The 26,861-nt window shown below is 36.5% G+C and overlaps 1 protein-coding gene across 1 annotated transcript in view; it reads right to left on the reverse strand.

The window, feature by feature from the left end:
- Window positions 1–2,143: 2,143 nt before the first annotated feature.
- LOC145984107 (KICSTOR complex protein SZT2-like) overlaps window positions 2,144–26,861 on the reverse strand; it is a 324,200-nt gene continuing 299,482 nt past the window's right edge. Inside the window, exons 24-25 of the mRNA XM_083117530.1 lie at window positions 11,781–12,050; window positions 2,144–4,976 (exon numbers count right to left, since the gene is read on the reverse strand). Coding sequence (XP_082973656.1) covers window positions 4,833–4,976; window positions 11,781–12,050 — 414 coding nt within the window. The 3' untranslated portion in view covers window positions 2,144–4,832. The remainder of the gene's footprint in view (window positions 4,977–11,780; window positions 12,051–26,861) is intronic.

Genomic DNA, 26,861 nt, shown 5'->3' on the forward strand with positions numbered 1-26,861 from the left:
AAGAAAGCAGGAATTACCCATTCTTTTGTCTTGTGAGCCCCATAAAGTGCCAGGTGTCGGGATGTGGCTTGTGGTTGTGAAAAAGTGTGGGGCCCCCAGGCATAGGCGCAGACTCCATGGGGCTTGGGGGGCTCGAGCACCCCCAATGTTAACGATGTGGGGGCAGAGCCCCCAAATAATTTTGCTTTAGAGGATTTAATGCATTATTTTGCTTCTCTTGTAAAGTTTACTCTGAATTGTGCCACATGAACTTAACTTTAAATACACATTTGAAATGTTCTAGACCATCAATTTGGGGGTCTGAGACTGCTAAACCATCAACTTTGGGGGGGGGGGGGGGCTATGACCAGAGACAGCAAAGCACATGACTTATTACTATATGCTAAGTATGTAATTATGAGTATTGTTAAAATTTTTACTAAAAAGAGTTTCAAGAGACGATGTGCATTAACTAGGGTAGTGGTTCATTAATTTATTTCAGTGATCAGAGCCCCCCCCCCCCAATAATTTTGACAAGTCGGTGCCCCTGCCCCCAGGTATGAAGTGTATTGTGTAAAATTGGCTGATCCGTAAGTACCAAGTCTTTTGTATATCTATTTTTGTGTTCTTTGTGTTACATTGAAGATGTTCATGTTTGGTGATGGCCATGCCACAGGTTATGTTCTTTATTGAATAAATGTGTCGTTTAAATGTGATCGACCTGATATCATTGAAGTAAACCGTAAGTCTACTAAAGCCTCCTCTACCTACCGTTTTTAGATTTTAGGCTAAAGTTCGTCTGTTGGTTAACAGGTCTCCCAAGGGATACCTGTTATTGTCCACGGAACACCACATGTAGCAAAGGGTCTACGTGTGGCACCGTAAAGCGATGCTCTCTTTTTGAATAAGTGTTGTTGTTGTTTTTTTTATTCTTGGTTGATTTAGTATATTCCACCAAACCCTCCCCATAACAGAGTCGCTGAATCTCTAAGAGTAGAATCATAATCTTGATAGCAATACATTATTCATTTAAATTAATACCCTCATAACGGTATGCTGGTGTGTATTATGTACAGTATCTCACTAAGTAATTGCAGAACCTAGGTATCTCGTAAATTAATTGCAATGCAGATGAAAAAGGAAAGGTGTTGTAGGAAAAGGTTGTTGTTGCAAGCAAGAAATGCTTCAAAATAAATTTTGTTAGTAACAGCTGAGGTCTGTTCAAATATTTCATCTAAAAGAGTGACACCAATTTAAAAAATAATCTTGTAAGAAAGTGTACCCATACTCTCTCCCAAAACTGAAGTTAATCAAAAATCTCATGGCTGAAAAGTATGGAAAAATGTATGAATTGGAATCATTTAAACAATACATATAGTATTGAAGTAAAATATTTCAGAACCGAAACAAGACCAGTTGCATTTTTATTGCCAACATAGACATGAGGGTAATAAAAGTACAAATATTAAGATTTTTCAATGTTGTGAATGTTCTTAGATGAACTTATACTAATTTTTAAAAATAGACACACAAATAAGAGACTGGTTGCATTGCAAGAAATTTCCAGCCTTGCTATTAGAATGTAGTTTTCTACTCACACTTGCTGCCGTTCTCCACCCCCAGCCCTCAGCAAGACAATAGAGCCAACTCCGAAAGAAGCCTGCAACTATTTTAAGCTATTCAAACTGGAAACAGCATGAAAGATGTGACATCTGGAAGTGGGCAGAGCTGTCTTGTGTTTCCATGTAATTTAGCTCATCTGTTTGTAATTTGTAAAGAGGAAAAAGTGGGCCATATCCAATGCACCAGAAAGAAAAGGGAAGTTTAAATGATTCTTTGTTTGGAATGCTGATGGTAAGCGGGCTGCAGGAAGTTGGTAAGGATTGGATTGTTCTAGCTCGGGATAAGGGAAGATTTACCTAATCCTCTTTAGAAATGACAACTTCGTTATTTAATTAGTCCTTCATAAAACTGCATGTGACCAGGGAAGTGAGTAACTACTGGCACCTAGCAGTTTGGCAACTTTTCTAGCATGAAATTCAAGCAATATGCAGTAAACTAACTAGTTACAAGTTAGAAGCTGTTGCAAGTTACCAAAAACACATTAAGAGAAAAGTTATCCTAACTTTCTTGATAAAGGAGAATTATAACATTGATATGCATTCTTTATTTTTATAACACAATAAAACACACAAGATTATGCAATATATTTTTGACTAATGTGAAAATTTTTAATGAAAAATATACAAACATCAATATAATTAAATATTTTGCACTGATGTAATGCATAGATTATTTTTCAAATGTATACAAATTTACATATCCATGAGAAAAACTTTATTAAAAATATCTATATAAATCTTACAAATACAAGGGACATTCAAAGTTGACAGACACATTTTAGCATAAAAAAGTAGTGAATAGCTGGAGAATGATGAAATTTCCAGAGAATGTACCTTCATCCTTCGTGAGTATTGTGCATTCACCCTGATGTAGTTGGAGCATGCACAGTAGTGTCAACAAAAATGGCAGCAAGTAATGTACCTATATCTGTGGAACAGCAGTGTACAATCACATTCCTTTTGAAGGGCAAGGTTAATCCAGCTGAAATTTTGAGAAGATTGCAAGCACAGTATGGGAAACAAACAGTACCATGGGAAAGAATGTTCGAATGATGTCAACAGTTTGTTGATGAACAATAGTTAGTTTGTGACAAATGAACGACATGGACACGTTCATCCAACTGGGACATGCAAGATGTCATTCATGTGGATTTTTTGGAGAAAGGGTCAGAATTAATGCCCAGTATTATTGCACACTGATTAAGGGTGGCGTATGTAATTTGCAAAAAAAAGACCAGGAAAGTTGTCTGAAAATGTCATTCTTCACCATGACAATGACCGGTTGCACATTGTCAATTTGACAGCAACCACTATCACTGAAATGCACTGGGAAGTTTTGCTCCATGTCCTTACACTCAGGACTTAGCCCTCAGTAATTATCAGATATCTATGAGCTCCTTAAAGAGCATATGAGAGGGAATAAATTGAGGAAAGATGAAACACTGACAAAGTAGATGTCTTGCAGTGGCTATGACAGCAGTTAACTTCCTTCTATGCCAAAGGATTCAGGGAACTGACACAAATGATGGCAGTGGTGCCTGAATGCCCAGGGGAATACTTTAAAAAACTGGCCTAGTTTGGAGCTTGTGAGATTTTGCATATTTTCTCCTAAAATAAAAGTCTCAGTCAATCTTGAATGACCCTTGTATTATCATCCTAATGTCATTTTTCATCAATGGATCTTCTAGCAAAATAACATATTTCCATGAATTTAGGATCAATTCAAGAAATGAACCTTGCAAAAATTGTGCACTCACATTAAAGTAAATAATTATTGAAATACATTTCTTTGTTCTAATATTAATGATAATTTTACAACAGAGAAGCAACACATGAGCTCAAGGATGGGATACACCAAAAATTTCGTGCAACTTCACCAAGACCCAAATGAGTGAGTGAGTGAGTTTGGGTTTTAAGTCCACTTTATGCACAGTAAGGCTAATTGGGACTTTTATCTACAGTTTAAAGTGGGATTCGAACCGGTGTGCCTCCACTGGGTATCAAACCTGGGACCCCTAGAAGACCCAAACAAATAACTCTTGATGCAAAACTGGATACACAGAATATTAAACAGTTAAAAAGGCAACATACACAAGAAACCTTTTTTCTTTAGTTCAATGCTTGTCCTATTATGTCTGCATGGCAAAGAAACACAATGTAATTCTTTAAATCAGTCATGCTTCTTTTAATTCCACATAATGCTTGAGAGAATAGTGAAGCATTGTTTTTTAATATGTGAGTAGCAAATCGCCACTAAAACCCATCTTCAAAATTTCAGCATGAAAGATTGAAAAATAAATTCATTTGATACTTTTGGAATCTTACAGTAAATCACATCTTCCATTGAAAATAGGTTATGTTTATGTAAATACTATTTCAGCCTGACTTTTGATTGGATATTGACAAAAGGAATACATATGGTGAATTTTCTCAAATACATACACATAAAAGATAATAATAATGAAAATATAACATTGAGTGAAAGTAGAAATATCAAACTTGACATGCACACTTGACAATTTTCACTTTAATATTAATAGTTTAATTTTGGGAGAACAAGACACTGGAAGCCTGAAATATATCATGAAATATTATGCATTATTATTGCTCTTTCTGAATTAAAAAATGAAATGCCAACCAGTATGTTACACTTCAATTCTCCTTACTTATCCAAAAGTTCATGGAAATAAATTGGTTATTTATATTAATGGAGATGGTATCATACATTGTATTAACATTATTGTGAAAAAATAATAACAAATGTACATTAACTATGAAATACATATAATACATGAAGTTGTGCAGCAGCACCAAAGGAGGGGCAGGAGTGTGAATGTCTATTTCCTGTTTCACTAGTCTGCCTCCCTATTTATGGTATTTAGATGCATACTACTTGTGACTGCCTCTGCCTCCCTACTAATGATGCCATCACTGAAGTAGTAAAATGGTGTTTTAAAATATTGTGACTTGTGGGTTAATACAAAATAAAAACTACATTTAATTTGAAACAATTAAAAACAACTGCTTTCCATAATAACAATATTGCAGCTTGAATGCACAAATGACATAAACTAAGAACAAACATTGTGAAAGCTAAATCAAATATGGAACAAAACTCATGAAAATAACATTTTCTGTATATATCTGAATATAATTATGAATTTCTGTTTTGGATTTGTTTGAAACATGCTTAGCCACAAGGAACTATACACCAAATTCATAAAATAGCAATCATAACAAACCAACCCACAAATGAAAACAGCAAGCATTTACAAAACCCTCAATTAAAGAATGAATATCAGCTAATGAAAAATGAAGCTGGTCCATGTTGTTCTCCTTTGGATGCAGTGGCCCTCTATAGACAACACACAAATCCTAGAATGTTAGATAAAAATATCATTTTCAAAAATTTTGCAATTAATAAGATGTATTTCTCTAATTAAAATGGATTCCTTCAAATACACCCTAATTTTGTATGTAGTGTGAAGATTATCCAAAGAAAACAGCACAACATGTAATAACACACATTCACATAAAACCTTGGGCATTTATTTGATCTTGGGAAGGCAATGTGATATCCTATTTCACCAATGATGTAGAGTTCGGGGTTAGCAATCCTGACCACACATAAAGTTCCTAATTCCACCACTAGATGGTAAATGATTCCTACTCGTACATTTCCTTTAAACATTTCAAAGTGTGAACCATTTCTTGTATAGTACAGCACTTCACTGCAAAATATGTGGTCATTGATGGATGCACGAGATGAAGAAGTGAAAGGAATTATTGAGTATATTATTTATACGTTGTCATGGTAACAATGTAAAAAATGTAGGTGAATTGCTTTAGTGGATGGAGCCTCTCCAGCCAGAAAATTTTTAAGTGCATGCTTTCAAAAAAGTAATATGTACAAAAAGAAAGTCTGGAGGGTGGGGGAGGTGATAAGTATGGGGCAGGTCTTGCACCTGGGTTTGTTGCACTTGTGGGCTAGGGGGAGTGGGGTGGAAGAGGTGGGTGTGTTATAGACCAAGATGTTCTTGAGGTAGGGATATATTATATATATATATATATATATATATATATATGGATAAAAGCAAGGAGGGCTAAATTTTCGTACTCTCTAGCTGCATCTGAATTTGAATTATTTCTACTGTCTAGTGAGTGTTTCCTTTCTTCTTCTTTGCCCTATATATAAATCAGTTGTGTATGCCGAGTTCAAAATCTGGGCTACCTCGCCAGACTGTAGTGTTAGAATTGGAAAAACAATGTGCTGACGGGAGGTGAACGTTCTTTCTCGTTAACATTTTTGGTTTCAAAATTGAAACCAGCAATCACATAATAATAACAATTATAACTATTATTATTATTGACCAACATGGAAACCTCAGTCAAATGAAGGAATAAAATATATGTTTAACAGAGTAAATAATGAGGAACTTCGAAAAAAATAAGATTAATGACATTGAAATTGTCTACTTAGCGAAAACAATACCGAATGCAAAAAAAAAATCATGGTAATATTTAAGATTTGGTTTGAGCCAGCTGTGCTGTTTTAATAGATTTAAGAGAGAGATAGATATGACATCTGTTTTTTTTCCCTCCAGAATGATGGATTTTAGCAGAAATGAAATTTATACATGGGTTGGAAATTTAATAGTGGCAACACTGCTGCATATACACCATAAAACAGAACTGGTGCTTCTCACTTATACCACATGTTAGTTTCATACTTAAGCTACATCCCAGTAAATTGACTCTTCCTTCCAACACTAGGCACATGTGCAGTGACGAGAGGAATAGAGTATCATTGGAGTTAGCAGTCTAAAGTTGTGTAGTCAGAACCCCATTAATGTGAAAGTTCTGGCGATTCTCGCCATACCTTCAGGACAGACCGTCAATGCGCAGGATTACTGTTTATTTTTGGTACACAACCGCGACCTGTGTTGCAAATGAAGAAGGGACATTTTCTGCTGAATCATCCCATCATTTTGCAGGACAATGCTTGGGTGCATGTAGCGCAACCTGTGGCTGATTTGTTAGCTCGATGGGGCTGGCAGATGTACCAGCCCCTGTGACTTTGATTTGATCTCTAAGATGAAGCTTACGAACTGTTCCAGAGATTCTTCAGGCAACAGACCGCTCCATTCAAACCATCAACAGAACAGGCACTAACGGTTGTACACAATGCTGGTGACTACATCGAAGGGCTGTAAAGTTTCACAGAGGTATCTTTTTTGTATTATTTGGATATATTGTTTTGTAATTCAAGTATGTCATAGCTTTATATGTACACAAATGAACAAAAAGGACAGAACTGAAATATCATGTGTCCCTAGTTTTGAAGAAATGGTATGTTAATTGCTGCAACACCCAGCTGGAAATGTCTATTGGTTCCAATTGAAATTTCAATTGGTTTCAACAGGAATGCAGTGGATTCAATGGGATGCCCAATATAGGTATTAGAATGAATTGGCTTCAATCAGAATCTCAACTGAAGCCAATTTGAAATGCAGGACAATTTCCAATTGGGGAATTGTATCCAAATGTAAGTTTGTGTATATTGGAACCCATTGTTTTCAATTATAAAATCAATTGGAAATTTCATTACTGTTTACAGTGAACAAATTCTACTGTTTTCAATTACCTTCTACTGTAAACTAAAGTACTGAAACTCAACTGTAGGCCTGCTGTACAGGTACTGTACTTCAAGAATACTGACAATGCTGTACTGGAAAGAAACAATATTTGCTACAGTATGTTCCAGCTGTAAATTTTTCCTATTGGTTCAAATAGCCAATATGAGAATTTAGACAAACTATTGGAATCAATTGGTGAATTGTTATGAATTGTGTTCAATGGGAACCAACTGGTGAATATACAGGATATTCTTGGTGAGAAGAAGTACAGATGAAGATGTCATGAAGAGTGCATGATGATCATCATTCCAGCATAGGTTTATGAAAACAAAAATTATATCAGCATGATTCATTTCAATGGTAAGAAACCAAGATTACATGGTTTGTGCATAATTTAAAATCATTATACACAGGCAAAGTTTAAATCAGTGCAATACAGATTGTTTCCATGATATAGTTACATTACTTTGTAAACAATAATATAACATGTTTGGTTAGAATTTGTTCTCAGAGTTGCAGCCAGAGACTATGAAGAAATGACTATTTCAGGAGATTCTCTTCATAGTGTGAATGAAACCAGTAAAGTACTCATACATATTTCAGTTATAGAGTCTGAAACTTTCAAGGTGCTAAAAAGTGTCCTTGCAACAGAACTGGTCAAACAGCAATCATACTCAACACCCAAGGATTGAGTAGAAACTCAAGCATTATGGCTAGAGTAAACAAATTTTTAGAGCACTGTAAGTTCATGCAAGAAAGTGGAGAAAATGCACCACAATTTGTGGTGTGTGTTAAGTAAGAAGCACTTAAATGTAGTTTTGGGCAATACTTGCAAGAAGCTATCTTGCGGCAAGTCATTGTAGGGTTCGGTCTGACAGCACTAGAAAAAAAATACTGTCTGAACCTACAATGACTCCAGCAAAATGTGCCGACCTCTGTGGCAGAGTGGTTAACACAGCATGCTATGATGCCAGGGTTCCAAGGTTCGAATCCCAGCTTGGGTATGGGTGTTCATTGTAAGTGTTCCATTATCAATTTCATCACATCATCATCCATCCTCATTTTCACGATTAGTCAAACGTGGCAGAAAAGTGAAGTAAAATAAACCAAATCAATCAAGCAATCAAAATCCAGCAAAATGTCATAATATTGTGCTTCAGATGGAGTTAATTGAACGAGAAACACATACCCTAACAGGATCAAAAGAGAGAACTCGTCCACCTCAAAATATCTGCTGGACTTATTGCCAGGGACTGGACTAATACTATCCATTGTTGAAACAGAGAACGAGAGGCTCAGGGAGGAACAGCCATGCACCGTAAGAACCGTGCAACTGGTGAAATCAGAAGCAGCCAGCATGCGAAGAAATTGCATACAGCACTTCAGTAGTACAGCATTATGCTGTACTACAGGAGAATTGTGCAGAAAATGGGTACAGAAGAATTTTGTTCATTGATGAAAAAAGGTTTACTGTTGAATTATTTGGAATGCGAGGGTGTGACGGTTACAAGGATACAGAGGGGCCACCATCCTGCTTCAATCATGGTGTGATGGGGGTGAGTTATGATAGCATCATTGAGCTCCATTTATGCAAGAAAGAGGTAAAAGCATCAGCTCAAGTGTACCAGGAGACAGTCCTGGAGACAACGGTCACGGATATCAGCAACTCTCTTCCATGGTCAGGGGTAGAGCTTTCAGCAGGATTCTGTGCCACCCGATAAGGCTTGAACATTTCAACAGTGGCTCGAGATAAATATGTCCAATTTCATTTCCCACTCTGATTGTTCATCTGGCAGTCCAGACCTCAACCTACAAATTGTGGCCTGTGGTTCAAGACATGACTTGCAAGAACACAAGCCCCAGTGGTGTCAGTGTGAAGAGCTCTCTTGAAAAGCACTGGTAGTTTTCGCTCTTGATAGAGTACATAATGCAATTCATGAGTGGCAACAGATACTTAGGGCATGTACACTGGCATACACAGAGGGGGCTGATGGGGTTACAGCCACTCCCAAAATTTTGGAAAAATCAAAATTTTCAAATGAAGGCAGTAAAGAACTCAGGAAAAAACAAAGTGGTAACTGAAACCCCATCTTAAAATGACCCACTTACTTTTCTTTAGTTTTTGAACAACATTTAAGACCAACGTTAAAAATGTTAAATATGAAATATTTTATAGTGTATCTTTACCCTAGAACGCAGATATATAATATCGAACTTTACAATTCAGGCATCCTTTAAAAAATCCTGTGTACACCATGTGGTGAATATCGCAATGTAAACATCATTAAATCGTAATTGTCACTCAATCTGCCGCAATTCACATTGCTCCACCACCGCTTAGGCTTGCACCTTCATCTTCTCTTGTTTGCTTGTGTTTCATGGTGCAAACACTAGATGGCAGCACCATACTTCTATCTTTCCTCGCCAGAGCAAAAGACTGGCAGTGCAATACAAGCAACACGCGCACTTCTGCCACGATAAAGATCACACTCCTGCGATACGCCGAGTTGCAGTGCTTTGCCTTGCAAGCACCCATCTTTGTTCCATGAAATGCACAATGTGGAAGTTACCGTTATGTGGGGTATAGGACAAGACACGTGTTTGGTGGAGACATCATCACGAAAGAAGCCAAGTTGAAATTATCGTCGCAGAGAAGCATTTCTGTATGAGCACATTATGTAGCCAAGACGCCTGTTCCAGATATGCTGATAACGACGATTTCCAGTGTTGCCGATTTCCTGCAGAAGCTGAGACAAGAACATCACAAACATAGCCAGAAATATTGGGAGGTAGCTTCAATGCTTTTTTAACTCTGTCCTGTGTACAGAACCATTACCAGAAGAGAGGTTATGGTAATTAAAGAGGTCCATTTTTGATGACCATCCATTCTGTGAAAGAGACTTGGCAACAGCACAAATCTGCAATTTAACAGGTATGTATTGTGCAAGTGATTAGAGCTTGATTTTGAACTGTGTCACCTTTGACTATTTTTGCTGAGTCTAATCGTAAAAGGGTCAAAACTGTAATATCCAAGTTTCCTTGTGCTTCGAACTATTGATTGATTGATTGATTTGGTGTTTTATGTCCACTTTATGCACACTAAGGCTAATCAGGACTGGACCTACAGTTTAAAGTGGGATCCGAACCACTGTGTGCCTGCACCGGGTATCAAACCCCGGACTCCTTGATTACAAGGTGACAACGCTATCACTGCACCCTCGGGGAGTCCTTGCTTTGAACTATTGTAGTGATTCACGTAAAGAACTCAAAACGTCCTCCACAAGTCAGCAATCTAAAGTGTGGATATTTAAATAAGAGAATTGTGGTGATCCACAATTAAGAGAAAATTTGTATGCAATGAGATCACAGTTATTGAAATCAGGCAGAATATAAATACATGCAAAGGAAATATTTTCCTCTCCTCCTTTCTTTGGTATTTGAACATATAGTGGTCAAGATGGGTAAAATAAGTATTGCATTGTAAACAATAAATTTGACACTTTGGATAATAGACTCAATACTGTTACATTAAATTTTAGCAGGTAAAAAATCCTACTTCAACTAAATGCAATGGTACAGTAAACGAATAAATGTTATAACTAAAAACCTTGATAAGGTATTGCACAAGTTACATGAAAATCGGGTTTGTTGATCGAACAAGTTTGTTGATGAATAACATTGTTTTACATAATCACTACTGTTGGCAATGATATATGTGTGCATTGTCATGTGGTCAGGGATTGTTTTATATGATTGTTGCATTAAATTTCTCTTGTGAAGACCTTAAAAGAAAATAAATGGCATTGTTAAAATTTAATTCTCTTGACCTATGATCATTATCCCAAAAATAATCTGTTGTATTTTATGTTGTAGTTTCGTGAAGGAAGTAGTAATTGTAGATTTAGTACCTTTGGGTTGTGATGATATTGAGTGCATTTTGAATATTGTTTATGTTTGCACATTTGAAATTGATGACATGTATTTTGAGTTTGTGTAACACATGGTATTTTCCAATCAACTTTCATAGTCGAACATCTGAGGTTTTGGCAAACCTTGAAGCATGCCGCAACCACGGTACAATAGCTTAAAACCTGACGATTTTGTACATTTCTGCATTTGTTTACCTTCAAGATCCACTGAGAACACATTATCCATTACATATCTTACAACCAGTGCGCATGTATGTAGGCCAAAGGTGCTCATTGTGAACAATGTTTAGTGCTTTGACTTCACAATATTTCCATGTAACACATATCCATGGGATATTACAATATTTTAAAGTATCTCATACAAATAAACACATATCAAAAGTCTATATCTTCAAAATAGTTTGAGTAAAGCAAGTTACTGAAGTTGTAATAATTAGTACAAGGATATATTTTAGTCCATCAGATGTGTTTCATTGGAACCTGTTGATTAATTAGATGATTTTCCTTGAGAATATTATCTATTTTAAAATTCCCCGAAATTTCCAGGTTTTCCAGGTGTGTGGAAACCCTGTTACTTAAAAATGTATGTGATCTGATACTAAAAATCTACTCACCCCACGAGATGTATGAAGGTCTATAGACAGCATCATAAAAGCTTCCAAGTACCTTGGATGTAAAACCACTATATGCTGAATGTTACCATCTGGTGAAATAAATAAACGATGATGATCATTGTATTTTGTCGTCAGAATTTTTGACAATCCTTGATACCAAGACAGTGGCTGGTTAAGAAGAGGTCCTAGTTGAGAGTCCACGTTACTCAGTGGTTCAACAGTTGCAAGCTGAAGTAGTTCAGAAAACTCAGCATATGATAATCCATAGATCTGTAACACAATTATTTACATTCTTTATGATCAAACCTTTACACATGAATTCATACATTTATCATCAACTATGGGTTAAGACTTGCTTAGCTTTGGCTTATTTGCTACTAGATGGTTTTTATAGCTGACAATGGCAATTTTATCGTCAGATTTCTTTTTTCAACCTGATATTTCTATAAATAATACTCAACACAAGTGGTGTATGCTGAGCTCAAGATGTGGGCTATCTGACCATACTGTAGTGTTCAAAGTGAAAGAAAATGTGCTGTAGGGGAGTGGGAGGGGTTCGTCCTCATTCACTTTTCTGTAGCCAGAAGATTACTAAAGCTGCATGTAACCCAAGATTACTAAAGAAAGTAAATCAGATGCAGAAAATTCATTAATTGCTAAACACAAAGATCAACTGAAAAAGGGGTATTAAAATTTTTAGATCTAACAGTATGTAGAGGAGATAACCAATTTCAGACCAAATTATATAGAAAATACATCTGGTTCCAGATTTGTCCACTACAACTGCATCCATTCTCCCGGTCAAAAGAATATGGAGTAATTTTGTATGAAGAGCCCTACACACATGTTTAAATGAAATATACATCAGGAATGACTAGAAACACTTTGTGAATTAATGAATGAGTTAAAATTTTCTGGGTGCATCGCACATGTGGATATTTTGCTGTTTGTCATCAAAACATTTATTACAGATACACAATCCATGTGCTTCACAGGCAAATGCTACCTATGTGTTCCATTATAAAGGGACATTGCATGTATGTATTACTCCTTCATTCATGGAAAATGTACTGTTTTCAGTATTTTAAATGTGCTTTCCTTCTGTAATGTACACAAGTTCCACTGCCTTTATATGCAACGTTCATTGGCTTTACAGCCCTTCTAAATTTCTACCCTGTAATATGGCTGTAATACATTCACTTTACATATCCTACACCAGCTGTTTTCTTTTCAAACCATTGACCACTGCACATGTCTTGCAACTCTTTTTCTGACTGAAATGATTTAGGAAGCCTTTCAGGCACTTTCGGTGCCTGTACATTGCTAGTTCTTCCCACCTGACACTCAGTTATATTTTTCAGGTAAATATGCAAACACCAGCCTGAATAATGTTGTACAGCTGGTGTAAATAAAACGACCTTAAATTATTGCACAAAAATCCATTTTCATGGTCATTGGCTCTAATTACTCAATACTCAAACACTTTAAAGACCAAATTCAAAATAAGACTTGCCTATTGTTATGAATAACATGGCAAAAAATCTTGACCTTGTTCTTGATGAAATATTGGATTTCGAAGATAAAATGCAGGAAACTTATGCAACTCTCAAGGATGTACCTACGGAATGCAAGCAAAGACTCCCACAGGCTTTAACCCCCCCTTTTTTTTACTACTGTGATATTATTTATGGCCATTAACTCTTTAACAAAAATCAGCAGGTACCTGTTTAAAAAAAAAATGCATTCTTGCAAGGATGTCAATGAACATAAGCATAACAATTAAGATTAACTTCAACCAAACCACTACCTAAAGATTAACTCTCACTTTGGCAGCTTCTAAAGCATGGAATGTAGAGCTTGTATATATAACCCCATGGGAGATTTCACACCAAAGTGACAAGCAAGATGTGACATGTGGTGATTGAGGATTTCACCAATTATAGTCTTTCATGGAACAGAGGGAACACCTTTTCAATTATTTAAATTAGCTATATTAACATAATAAAAATGCTTCTTTCTTGCAAAATTAATGTTTCCAAAAGTAATGCTGAAGAGAAACTTTCACCCTGGCTGGACGTTTGTTTACGTACCCTCGCCTGGTTCCATCCTGTACTGCTTGACCCAAGTATAAAGGTAAACAATTCCCACAGAAGCTGAACTTTCTAGCTGTTCCTACAATAGATGTAGCAGATTTTCTTTGAGATTTTGCTCCGTGCTGAACATTAATTGTGTCGAAGTGATAGCTTTAACCTTTACTCGGCCAATGGGTCACATGTGACCCATAGAAAATATAGGTGTAGTCGGCCGATGGATCACTGGTCCCCTCCTCTCCCCCTTCAGTTTTCGATGCGAGGTTTGACAGCTGGGAAATGAATGCAATGCAATATATGAGATTTACGAGCTTGTTTTCTGCCTCCCAGCTTGGGAAACCCGAGCTATCTTTTGTCAACATGTTGGGTTGTGTTTTCCAATGCTGAAGTTGGTGACGAGAGTCTAAAAATAAAACAAGAGAAACCAAAATGCACTGTCACGCCTGACTGGAACAACATGCTGCGAAGGAAATGTGGTGCCTCTGCTGTCTTTGTTGATGAAATTCTGCCTGCCTCCCCCCCTCCCGTGTAATGAACAGCGTACCCAATAGCATCTTTGTGAGTCTCCAAGTAATAATAATTTATTCTCTAATATGCAAATTAGCTATTTTTTTGCCAAAATGCAGAATTGTACATATTGCATCATATTTCAGCCTGTATGAGGACTATGGACTTCAATCAAGTTTTACTTTGTTGCAAAATGTCTATTCTTTTAAAACAATGCAAAAGTTTGTGCCCTTTTCCCAAATTAGCGGGAGAAGAGGGGACGAACACCAGATTTGATTTTTTTTTCATTGAAATTTGGGGACTTAGCCCCCCACCCCGTTTTTCTCACTTGGGCACTCTGAATTGTATACGGTCGTGTGCTCTGATGTTTTTTCTTCCAAACAAAAGTTAGCCGAAGTAGATTGCTCAAATAGTCTCAGAGATATAATGTTTTTCTGAAATAGGTGTAAAAATTTAAAAATCGCATGCAAAGGCCAAGGCCAGAGAGGGGTGTAAAGGTTAAGTGTGATAAGTAGGGCTCGGAAGTTGAGGAAAAATCCTTTTTTTTTTTTTGCTGGTGTCCAAAGACGAGGCCTAACATAATATATATTCATTTTAGGTCATTGTAGGCCAGAAAAAGGTGGGTTTTATTTGATCTTTTTTAAGCATTTTTTGGCTTATTAGTCCTTTTTTAGCCTTTTTTCAGGTCTTAACGGCTTTTTTTTTGGCAACTTCACCTTCTTTCAACTTCGTTTTTACTGCACATTCTCAATTCGAATCATCATCAGTTCATCACCTCTTAAACATCCTTTCTGTAGTAAAGAAATAATAAAAATAGATAAATAAATATATTTGAACCATCCCTGAAACGAAAGAAAGACAGTTTTGGACGATTGAAGCAGGTACTGTACAAGGTCCTTTAACCTTAACTTGTCTGGAAGGTTGCGCTGTAAGTGGCAATTTTTTCTTGTTTTGAAGCTTTCAGTATGGTGTATACGACCAGCTCGCGCTGTCTTTGTATTTTTTTATTCATTAAATATATAATTAAAACTTAAGTTATTAATTAATTTGGGTCCCGTTTATACGTCCTTTTTTCCATTTTTAGGTCCTTTTTTTATATTTTTAGGACTTTTTTGGCAATTTATAGGTCTTCAACTTCCGAGCCATAGTGATAAGTCTATAATTTCCTAATCTCATTGCAAACTTGCATTGGACATTCATAACTTACAGGAAAAATCTTCTACAGTCTAAACACTAAAAGCAGCTGTCTTTTCCTTCCTCGATAAAAATAAAAGCTAGTGTGAAAAACTTGCCTCAGGGCATTTATAAATATGTATAAATTCAATAGGATTTGGAGTAACAAAAGTTGCAATTTTTCATGTCTACAGAGTAAAATTCAAGCAGAATTCACACAAAATTCCTGGAACCAATAATTCATGCATAATTCCTGAAATTCCTATGAGCAGCCACCCTGAGAAGCTACCATTAAAATAATGAAAATAATATGTGTTAGAAAAAAGTAAGGAATTTCATTTTATTTGAGATCCTCCGTCTCTCCCCAAAGCAATGTGATAATTTGAATTTGAATGAAAAATTTTGGGTGCATCAGCATTTAGGCTATTTTGCACCTGTCATGCTATACGGGGCCCACCCCCTTACCATAACAAAAATAAAAGCGTGTCTGAAAACTAAAATATCCTTACCTGGGTTTAAAGCTGAGGCTGTGAAGGGGCACTTGGCACAAACAATGACAAAACACAGGGCAGAACACACACACAGTCCTACGAAGATTATAATGGAAGTAGGTCAGATACTAGAGCCTCGTTAGTCTGCAAAATGCAGTCCAGAGTGTACTATGTGGAAGTGACGTTGACAATTGGGTGTACTATGTGGAAGGTTCACCCCTTACACCCACAAGATGATAGTGTTTTAATATAAGAACCAGTAGTCACATAGTGTAGAAATTGTTTTTCACATTATAAATCACACTATCAAGTGACCAGGTATTTCACGAAGTAATGCTCTTTCAAAAATGTGTAAAAAATGGAATTCTGCAATGTTGATGGAACATAGAGGATATAAAGCAAAACTGTAACTCTTAGACTCAACAACAATGGCATAAGCAACTGATTCAACTAATTTGGACACATCCATATAAAATACAGCAAAATGGGGTACTTGGATCAAAACTCTAAAATCCACTGCTGGGTCATTCCACGTCAGATCCACCAGGGCCTCCAGGTCATAGTTTTGGATTTGGATGAAATTTGGCATGATGGTTCCATCATGTCTGGAGGGCTTGTATTCCATATATTAGATTCACCCGAGAAATAGTTCTAGAGTTATACTCTGTGGAAGAAGGTGGTGCACAACAGAAAATGTGACTCAAATCTGAGAAATGTGCCTCAGAGCTAACTTCACGACTCAATAACTTTTCAACTATAGATCATAGCCTAGTGATGTTTACACACTAAACATACCTCCAACCAAAGAATATGTGTATTGTATCAATATACAATTAGCTTGTTTACATTAGCAAATAAAATATGCCTTAAAAAGCCTTAAATGCCAAAAAATGCAAATTTTGTGTGACTGCTGTTACAACTGTAATCCACCCAGAGAGGTGACATTAATTTTTCTAGTAACGCTGATGTGGGCTCAGCATGCACACATTATGTTGCCTCCATATCTATCACCCACTCCATATTATATGTGGCTGAAGATGCAAGAAATTGAAAAAACACCGGAAAATGGCAGTTTTTTAAATGGTGTAGCACAAAAGGGACAAGAGATATACAAGCCAACTTGATTACACTACATAATCAGACCTTCCTCTAATGTGTGTTACAATTTGAACTTGTAATTGCAAGGTGTTAGTGCACAGCAAAGGTAGACACTTGAATGCAGTGTGCGTTTTCAGCAAGAAGTTTAAAATTGTGCAACATTTGAAATAAAAAATTATATCTCCACAACTACGAATGCTAGAGTTACAAATTATAGTCTGTTTCTTTCAATATGGTCTAAACTAAATGCCTATTGTTGAAAAAACAAAACAATTTTCACTCGCCAAATAGAAGAAGAAGAAGAAGACGAAAATTAAAATATCATATTTTTTTACACAACATTTTAATTTTGTTGGGATCCCACGTAGGCAATGCCAAGACGTGAGAGTTCAAAACAGTTCCTGCATATTGCCCGATATGTATTTCATTCTCATAGCAAGGATTGCACATGTACTGATGATACTTTTTTAGAAAAATATTTTCTAACACAATAGCCATACTTTTAAATAGGAAATTCCAAATTCCAAAATTGTTATCTCCGAAACTATGAATCCTAGAGTTAAAAATTATATCTCATTTCCTTCAGTACACACTAGACTGCACGCCTATGGTTGAATAAACTTCATTTTCATATACAGGTTTGCGCAAAAAGAACACATGTTTTTGGAATAAGTGAAGTATCGTTGATTTTCAAGATACAAATGTTTTATTAACACCAAAACCATCGGTAAAAAATGCAGTTTGGATTGGTATACAGTGATGATACCGGTGGCAAAAGTGTGTGATGCTGAAAGTGGACTATGTTGAAAAATAGCCATGAGCGATTGAGCTCCGGACCACCCTTCATATCATTTTAAAGATTGGAGTCATTTAAAATACCCTGTTGGTCAGCAATGTTGGAAGTTTTCAAAATGGCGGCCGATTTATTAGTATATCTTTTGACACAAGCGGTGTAAATTAACTTTTATTGGTCCTGTTTGAAGATTTATCTCTGTTCTTGGTTAAAGGAAAGGAAAACTTTCCAATAAGACCTATGAAAGCATTCTAAATGTGTATTAATGACGAAAAATACCTTGATTGCCTATGTTTAAGGGACACAATTTTCAAGATTGTTTATAGTAGCATGTTGCTGTTCAAAATAATTCAGTTTTGAAGTCTGAAGTGTAATCGTTAATTATCAGCACTTTAGTTAGTAATTATCATATTGCATGGATGTGTATATATGTATAGGTTATAAATTCCAGGGGCAAAAACACAAACAAAGACTGAACCATTTAATGCTACTTGAAAGAGTCTCTTGCACATCAACAATGGTATTAAATGTTATCCATTAATCAAATTGTTTTAATTTCCAAATTATTGCTTATAATCAGTACCTGAGAAAATATCAATATGATCAATAAATGCTCTTAACAACATCACAAATCATAATTGACATCTTCAAAAGGTTTCTTGTCATTTGTCACAGCCACTTCATCTGCATAGTTGGGTACACGGAAGGTTTACAGGGAATCATTAGGGAAATGATAGATTTGATCTCTTGTGAAGCTTGAAAGACTAGGAGAACAAGTTGCAGCAAGTATTGGACATGCAAACGTCCACTTTATGATAATCGCTCTTAAACTCCATAAACCTCAGCCTGTGGAGCTCACCACAGAACTCGAGCACCATGAGGATCGGATCTTTGCTGGAAAATCACTTGCACAATTATCTACAGAGCCGCACTTCAAAATTTCCGCACATGCCTACCTCTCTGGTAGCATTGTTAGCCATTTCCGCTTCCATTCGTCGTCTTTAACAAGCCTGGATAGTTCTGGTCACTTTTCCATGGCTTGACATCATACTTGGCCAGCCTGGCAGGCCACTCTAAGATGATGTTAGTGCAGAGCATCTCTTGTAGAGGAAATATGTTCAATTTTTCTTCCTTTTTAACTCTTGGGGCATCACTGTCATACTGAGCTATGATGCAGGCCCTTTTGAACATCGAAAGTGTTCTCAGCAGGTAGTGCCATTAGCATGAACTGGAACATAGGTGTCAGTTCTTCAAAGGTGTTCTAGGCCACTTATGCCAAATGCTCTTCCATCCCCGCAAAGCTTAGGGTTGGTCACTAGACGAGATAAGAGACAGTGGCTATTTTCGGGACTACACAGTATTTTCATGAGACGAAACGAGATGAGAAAGACGAAAGTCCCGTCTCATGGGCAATGCTAGCTAAAAGTGGTGTTGCGCCCATTTATGGCAAGGAGAGCTGAGGAATTAATGCATTTTGCCTCACCCCTAGGTTCATCCATTTTTGTGGGATCCAGATATTCAAAATTTTTGCTACTTCCACTTGCCACCATCAAACGTTCACATCCAAGCTTCTAAGCAAATCTGATGGCAAGGATGATCACGACTGTGTCCATCCTTTGAAGTGAATCTTTCTAGAATTTGCATCTAGAGCATGCAGGAACATTAGAGTGTCTGCTGTTAGTGAAAGCATGATAAGAGCGAGTGTTTGTGTCCACAGTGGCCTTCCCTTAAGCTGCCCAGGTTGATACAACAATTTGAGGAGACTGATGCTTAAGAGAAAGTTTAGATAAAATTTATTTCTTTTCCTCGTCCACACAAAGGAACTGAAGCAAATTTTGAAGAACATTCTTTTGCTTGCCTACACATCTTCTAATTCATTTTCCTCTTTTGCTGTTGTGAGGCTCATGGTGAGATACATGTCAAAAACCACATCTACTAGTCAAACTGACTTTGTAACGTATTTCTTGCTTGGTGACTTTACGATAATTCAGTCGTCTATTCACCGCTAAAATCCGCAACAATTCTGCTGTGCCTCATCATGGAACATGCTGCATATGTTGTTAGTTGTTTAGATGTAGTTACTGCTTCTGCCGCTAGATGGCTCCAGTTGGTTTCTCGGCGCTGCACGCATCAGCTGACACACTTCGCTCTTGGCTTTCGTGCCAGACTGCATACATTCTCCTATATCAGATGCAACGAGTGCAAGGACTCACCATGGAACGAAGAGTTGTGTTACGACACACAAAAGTTTGACTGCATAGTCTAATGGTCGGAGAATGAAAATTTACTGGAAAGACTTCGTGTTGGAACAGAAGATATAATACGCGAGTTTTTGTACATGAAGTAAAACGTGTTGCAAGTTACGCAACCAGGTAAAGTTGTATTTACGCTCATACATTTTTGGAACCTTGACATGTGTCGCTTGGTGATTGAGGCAGTGATGTGCGGTGACGTCGACACTTGGGGTAGCAATCAGTGGCATGCCCAAGGGGCGTTGATGGGGTCTACAACCCCCCCCCCCTTTAGGGCCCAGTATTCCTAAAAAAAAGAACGTCAAAGGTGGGAAAAGATTGCAAATTGAGTAATGACTACTAAAAAAGGTAGGATGTAACTACTCCTGAAATTCTGGGTTTGAATCCCGGGCTGTCCATGGCTGTTCTTTGTGTGTGTCCCTTCATCAATTTTATTGTATCATCTTTGCGATTAGCCAAAAGTGGAAGAAAAGCGAAGTAAAATAAACCAAATCAAACAATCAGTCAATGATTTGATTTAATTTTTGTTACTTAGCGTCACTTTTTGCCACATTTGATTAATCGCGATAATGATACGATACAATTGATGAAGGGACACACAAAGAACACCAATGCCCAGGTTGGGGTTAAAAACTGGAACGCGTACTGTCATAGCATGCTGTAATACCACTCCCCCAAGGACGTCTGCATCCAACAAATAAGAGAGAAAGCGCTAACCAATCGGATACGTGGGTATCACTAAAGCAAACTGCATTTTTCCTCAGTGGTATTTTTCAATTGGATTTTTGAAACACCATCTTTGTACATGATTAATGTTCTTTGAAAAAAATGCATTGCTTGATTTCTCTAATTCCTCCATCTCATGATTTCGTTACTGAAGGATCAGGGTAAGAGCCGTGGCGTGTGCATGAGTGTTTCTTGTATCCACCCTTCACCCATTTAATTGAATCTACCTTCATTGTCATGGCAGGAATTAGGTTAAGTGATGGAAGAGCAAGGTTAAAAAAATAGAAATAATTTCTTCCCAGTGCATCTGGAGGGCACTGCAAAATCAGGAGTCCAGAGTTCTCTGCTCACTATTGTCCCTCATGACTTCCATAAGCTCATTAGCTACTTATCGCATTTAAATCTATACAGTGTAACGGCGATGACGTGAACCTGTCATTTGTAGTCCCGCTTTACGTCATCCCATTACATTAAGTGAAAATTTCCCACCGGGGAAATTTCAAATTCATAAAATTCCCTTAGAGGTTATTTTCCTCATTGCTATTTATACCGATAGGTGTCTCCCCAGTCACCTTTCACCCTTCGCAAGCAACGGATATATTGCCAACACTGTTTGTCACGTTTCTCTCAAGGTTCAACGTCGTATTGGTATTTCATTCTCAACTGGGTCAAGCTTTATACTGTATCGTGTGCAACCTTATAATCGTAAGTTGAGACATTGTGAACTTTTGGCATGTATTATAAAAGTTATGTGTTGCTAGTATGAACTTAGATTCATTATTGCAACAAGAATCATGCCGGGAAACATTAGTAAGAAAATTGTGCATTTGATCTATTTTTTCAGAACCAACTTTCATTTTTAAAAAAAATCTTGTGATAGACATTTTGTTGAAATGCACGCCCAGTTATTTTAATTTTGTGGTACCATTTTTTTATATAAATTTGCACAGCCAGTATTTATTTTGAAATAATTAAGTGAGAAGTATTTGATGTCAGTATGAACTTGAGATTTGAACTTTGGCATTGAACCTTGAACAATCTTGCTCCGATACGCTCGCTGGACTTTCCGCACGAGCACGTGTCTACAAGGAAGTAACGACAAAAAAAATATTACGTAACCGCTACGCTTGAATTTGACTCTATCCTTTTGACGACTTTAATATTACGAGCAGTCAGGCTAATATGCAACTAGAACTTTTCAAAGGTATGTAAGAATACGTGTGTCTATGGTGAATTGAACTTAAGTAACAAACTCAAATTCATACGTGCCTATTTACCGCAAAAAAGAGGTTTTTGAATGATACATACTTTTACTATTCATGTGGATTCTTTTGATACTCATGCTCACTTATCACTGTTAAAAATTATGAACTTGAATATACCGGTGATTTGCGGAAATGATTTAACATTAATAAAAGATGTGATAACTGTTGGGGCATTTTGAACGCACCATATGTATAAGTAAATATCGTGAGTAAAAAATATATATATGTACTTGTTGCGCATACTTCATAATAGTGTGGAAGTGCATTACCATAGCAAGCCAATTGTGACCGATCCACGTTTAACCTTGATTGCAATTCAGTGAATAATCATTCAACTCAAAAGATCGTAAGGAAAGGCTTATTGCAACGACAACACGACGAGATGTATAATTCCCAATAGTGTATCTAGAATTTCCTGAGCATCTAATTCTCTTAAAAAACAGGCATAAATCTAATTTTTAAATAATTAAAATTTTATGTAATTGATAAATTATTAAAATTCATGCGTTAAATACTAAAATGCTGAAAACGTTGAAATAGAGTAAATTTTATCTGCAATATTGCCGAAGGTAAAAAAGGCGTGTTTTTTAATTGGATTGTAATTTGATTGTAATTTATTTCTGGCCAAAATACCAAAAATGAGAATTGTCTGTACGAACATAAACTAGAATTTTATTGTGAATGATTATTAAAAATTAGGAAAAAATATTGAACGAATGTTGATACACTAAACTAATAAATAAACGTGTATATTTGAACATGATACTTTTTATTGGTGTGAGGCACGATAGGCGAGGGTAAATATACGTAATAGTTTGTTGTATAACTTACTGAATTTTGGAAGGGTAAAAAAGTGGTGCGGATATATGCATGTATTTTCAAACTGTTGTTATTGTGGGAATTAATCTGTATATATATATATATGCAAACCCCGTAACAAGTTGTAATTGTAATTGTGGTTCCTCGGTTTTATTATTGTCCACGTTAACTATCCCTCTGTGCGCATTGGTCTCTCCGTTTCTTGCTTCCATTTTTAGGGACATCGAGGAACGGCATTACAAAGATTGGTAGTCAGAGCATGGCCATTTCCCTTTCTCTTTCATTAAGTGAAGTTTGAAGTGAATAAATTTTTCCCACCCTCCCACCCTATTGGAATTTTGGATTTTGGCTTGGGATATTGAGTGATTTATTTGATGTGTGTGACTATATGTGCCTTTTGTTTTCAGCATAACATATTTACATTGTATTTTGAATTATTTTGTTGATGCATTTCCCCCTACCCCTTTTTTCTTTCATATTAATTGGTTTTATTTTTATGCTAAGATTTTGTTGCAGTTACCTTGTCTTACGTTCCTTCTCTTTTGAAATAAAAATTGACAACTTTCGAATCTAACTTTGCAGTTCATAAGTAGTGTGAATTGGAGGAATCTACGTCATTTTTTGTAAATCGTTTAAATTTGGATTTATTTTGATTATTTTATCGTGGAATGTTATATTTTCGGTTTTGTGCACTGGTTGGGTAAGGATGTCTGTGGTTTCACCAGTTATTAGGCCTTTTAGGTTGAATTTTTCACCACCATTATTGCATACTGGGCAGGTTAATAAGCTCATGGTCTGGACATAATGTTCATTGTGAGGCCCCTTCATCAATTTCATCACTCATCCTCATTTCCGCCCGACCCTGTGGCCGTGGTTAGCACATCTCGTTGCGACGCCAAGGGTCCTGGGTTCGAATCCTGGTCGGGCTTGGTTGTTTGTGAATGTCCTTTCATCAATTTCATCATTTCATCACTCATCCCCCATCTTCGCAAATTAGCCAAGAGGCACAAAACACGAAGTAAAATAAACTAAATCAAATCAAATCAAAAATCAAAATCATCCTCATTTCCACAATAACCAATGTGGCAGAAAAGTGAAGTAAAATAAACCAAACCAACAACAATAAGAATGCGTATTCTCTTGTCCAAATAAATACATCCGTATTTATGACCATTTAGCTAACCCATTTCTTTTTATTGGAGGCCAAGAGATTAGTATATTTAAATAAAACACTACTAAGACAAGAGGGAGCGTGAGCAAATATTTGTCATATCTTCCGTATTTGAAAAAAAAAAAAAAAGAAACCATAATATAGTTTTATTGTTTATGAAATGGGAACGTATTATGTGCAGACAAAAATACTTGGAAATGTTATGGTATATATACAGAGAACATAAGTACTGCAGACATTTTCCCTTGATTTCCTTAGAGGATTTACAAAGGAATCGAAGGGAAACCAATGGGGGTTATTCCTGAGTAAACAAAAAAAATCGATCAGACAGTTCGATTATTGATGGCGGGGAAAGAACTTCTGGTTTGGCAAATTTTCCAATGTAAACAAATGGAATACATATCGTCACAGAGCTTATTTTCTTATAAAAGATCGGAAACAAAATGGATAACTTGAAATTTTTAAGTGATATAGAGAAACAAAGGTACCTAGAAAAGACTGCCAATTCCCTGGATCCTTTGGATGCTGTCAATACTAATATTTTCCAAGGCAATGTTGATCTTCTACCAACAGTTTCATTTTTGAAAAGACTTCTCCAGGTTACATTAATTATAAACATTTAAATACTTCGATTACAACAGTAAAAGAAATAATAATAATTACTATGGTTAGAATTATTATTATACACTAATAATATATACCTAATTAAATCAATTTTATTTGAATTTTATTATTATTGTTTATTATCATCATGCTATTCAATCCACAAGCCAAGTGTATATCCAGCACAAGTATTTTCCATTAGTTATTTTACATTTCATAGTTACTATACTGAAATGCACAGTTATTGTATTTTGTTATTAACTTTTGCAAGTGTCGTTCAAGAAAGAACTTGAGAAGTTAGAAAAAAATACTCATAAAGAATATATTGTGTGACGTCATCTAAAATTATAATTTTTCGAATTCTGAAAACTGTGGAACCATTTATTCTTTGGATTAAATGGTAGAATATGAAAATATAGCATGGTTCCTGTATTTTTCACTATTTTTTTTGATCTAATGCATATTTTACATTGATTACTCTGTTCGAATACTTACCAAGTGAACTTTATTTCTGTTATTAATAATAAAAATAACAAACTTCCTGCTTTTTTGCAACTTGAAATGAAGGATGCCAGTTTCCGGGGATGGGGGGAGGAGTCAACTGACCTACCAATGCTCATGGAGAGAGCACTTATCAACAAGAAAAGGCAAATGCATTATAATATGATTATAAATAGTTCCAACTTTTAAATTTAGTCAACCCATGTGCATCAGACAATTATAATTTTCGAAAGATGTAAAATATTTTCATTTGTTTTGAAGAAGTGCCGACTACAGAGCATACGCCCTCATGTTTGTGTCCATCTTTTCACTTTACTTCCTAAATCCACTGATATTTCCGTATCGGGTCTGTCTGAAAATGATGCATAGATACCTGAGAACAATAGTTTGTTTCCAATCTCATGTTGAAACCAAAAGCCACACAAATATTGTCGCCTTTTCTGAAGACACTGCCTTTACACCTTTGAATTCAATGTTATTCTTTTCAAAACCGGAAGTGTTGTCCCCGCCAGCGCCAAGCAAGCACAGAAATATAAACATCCGGTGAATAGCGCCCATAGGAGATAGACTGGAGGACCTGAAAGTACAGGCTTTCAAGCATTGGAGAGTGGGGGGGGGGGGCAACGGGACAAGGGAGGTAGAGGCAGAAATCTTCCCTTTTCCTTTTGGCGGCTGTTTCTACCTGGAACTGGTGAGGCAGAGGAAGACCCAGCTAGTCCAGTCTTGTGTGCATTTTTTTGTTTGCATTCTTGAGGTTGGCGTATGTTCACGGATTATTGCACAGGTGAATCGACCATTGTGGGAGATAACATTTAGATCTGCTTTTAAGCTTGTTTTACCATTTTGTCTGATCATATTTGGCTTTGTGATTCTCGTATGAGATTTAAGGTGTCACATAACAACATGGCAATAACCTTTAACTTTAGAGACTATTGTGATTGCTAAACTTGGGGGGTGAATTGTTATCCTCGGCCTTAAGCACTTCCTTCCTTTGTTTTTAACCCAACTAGCACATTGCAACTTGAACTGTGATGTATGTCAGATGCAAACAAAGTTAATTACTGCTGCATTATCTATGGCAAGCATATCTACTAATATTTCAGTGTAGTACGTAAATTTCTTCCAGCAATTCCTCTAGACATGGCAACAAATCTCACTTAGCTTCCAACCTGCATCCATTTACTGACAAAGGAGGCCATTCATCACTTGGCAAGCAATTACATAACTGAGATCAAGTTTCTATCATGTTTTACGGGAATGAGCTGTTCCTTTTCGCACAATTTTGTTCTCACAGGAGTACAATTGAAGAGGAGAAGATTGTTTTCTTAAGTAAACTATCGAACAGCACTATTTGTTCCTGGATGCAGACTGAGCAACAGCTGCATCTGGCACTATTCGTGTGTCGGGTTTCCAAGTTCTCTCGTAGGTGACACGTAGGATTTGACATGATTCAACAAAAGATGCTTGTTTGCTGGATTAATCCTCGTGGTGCAAATTCTTTTCAGTTTCTTCAGTTCAGGTACTTTGATTGCAGCAAAGAATTCTTCGACGACTGACGCTATTTCTTGTCCAGTAACCATCCACCTATACTG

Source organism: Lepisma saccharinum, chromosome 2, assembly GCF_977018435.1.
Source record: "Lepisma saccharinum chromosome 2, izLepSacc3.1, whole genome shotgun sequence".
Taxonomy (NCBI): domain Eukaryota; kingdom Metazoa; phylum Arthropoda; class Insecta; order Zygentoma; family Lepismatidae; genus Lepisma; species Lepisma saccharinum.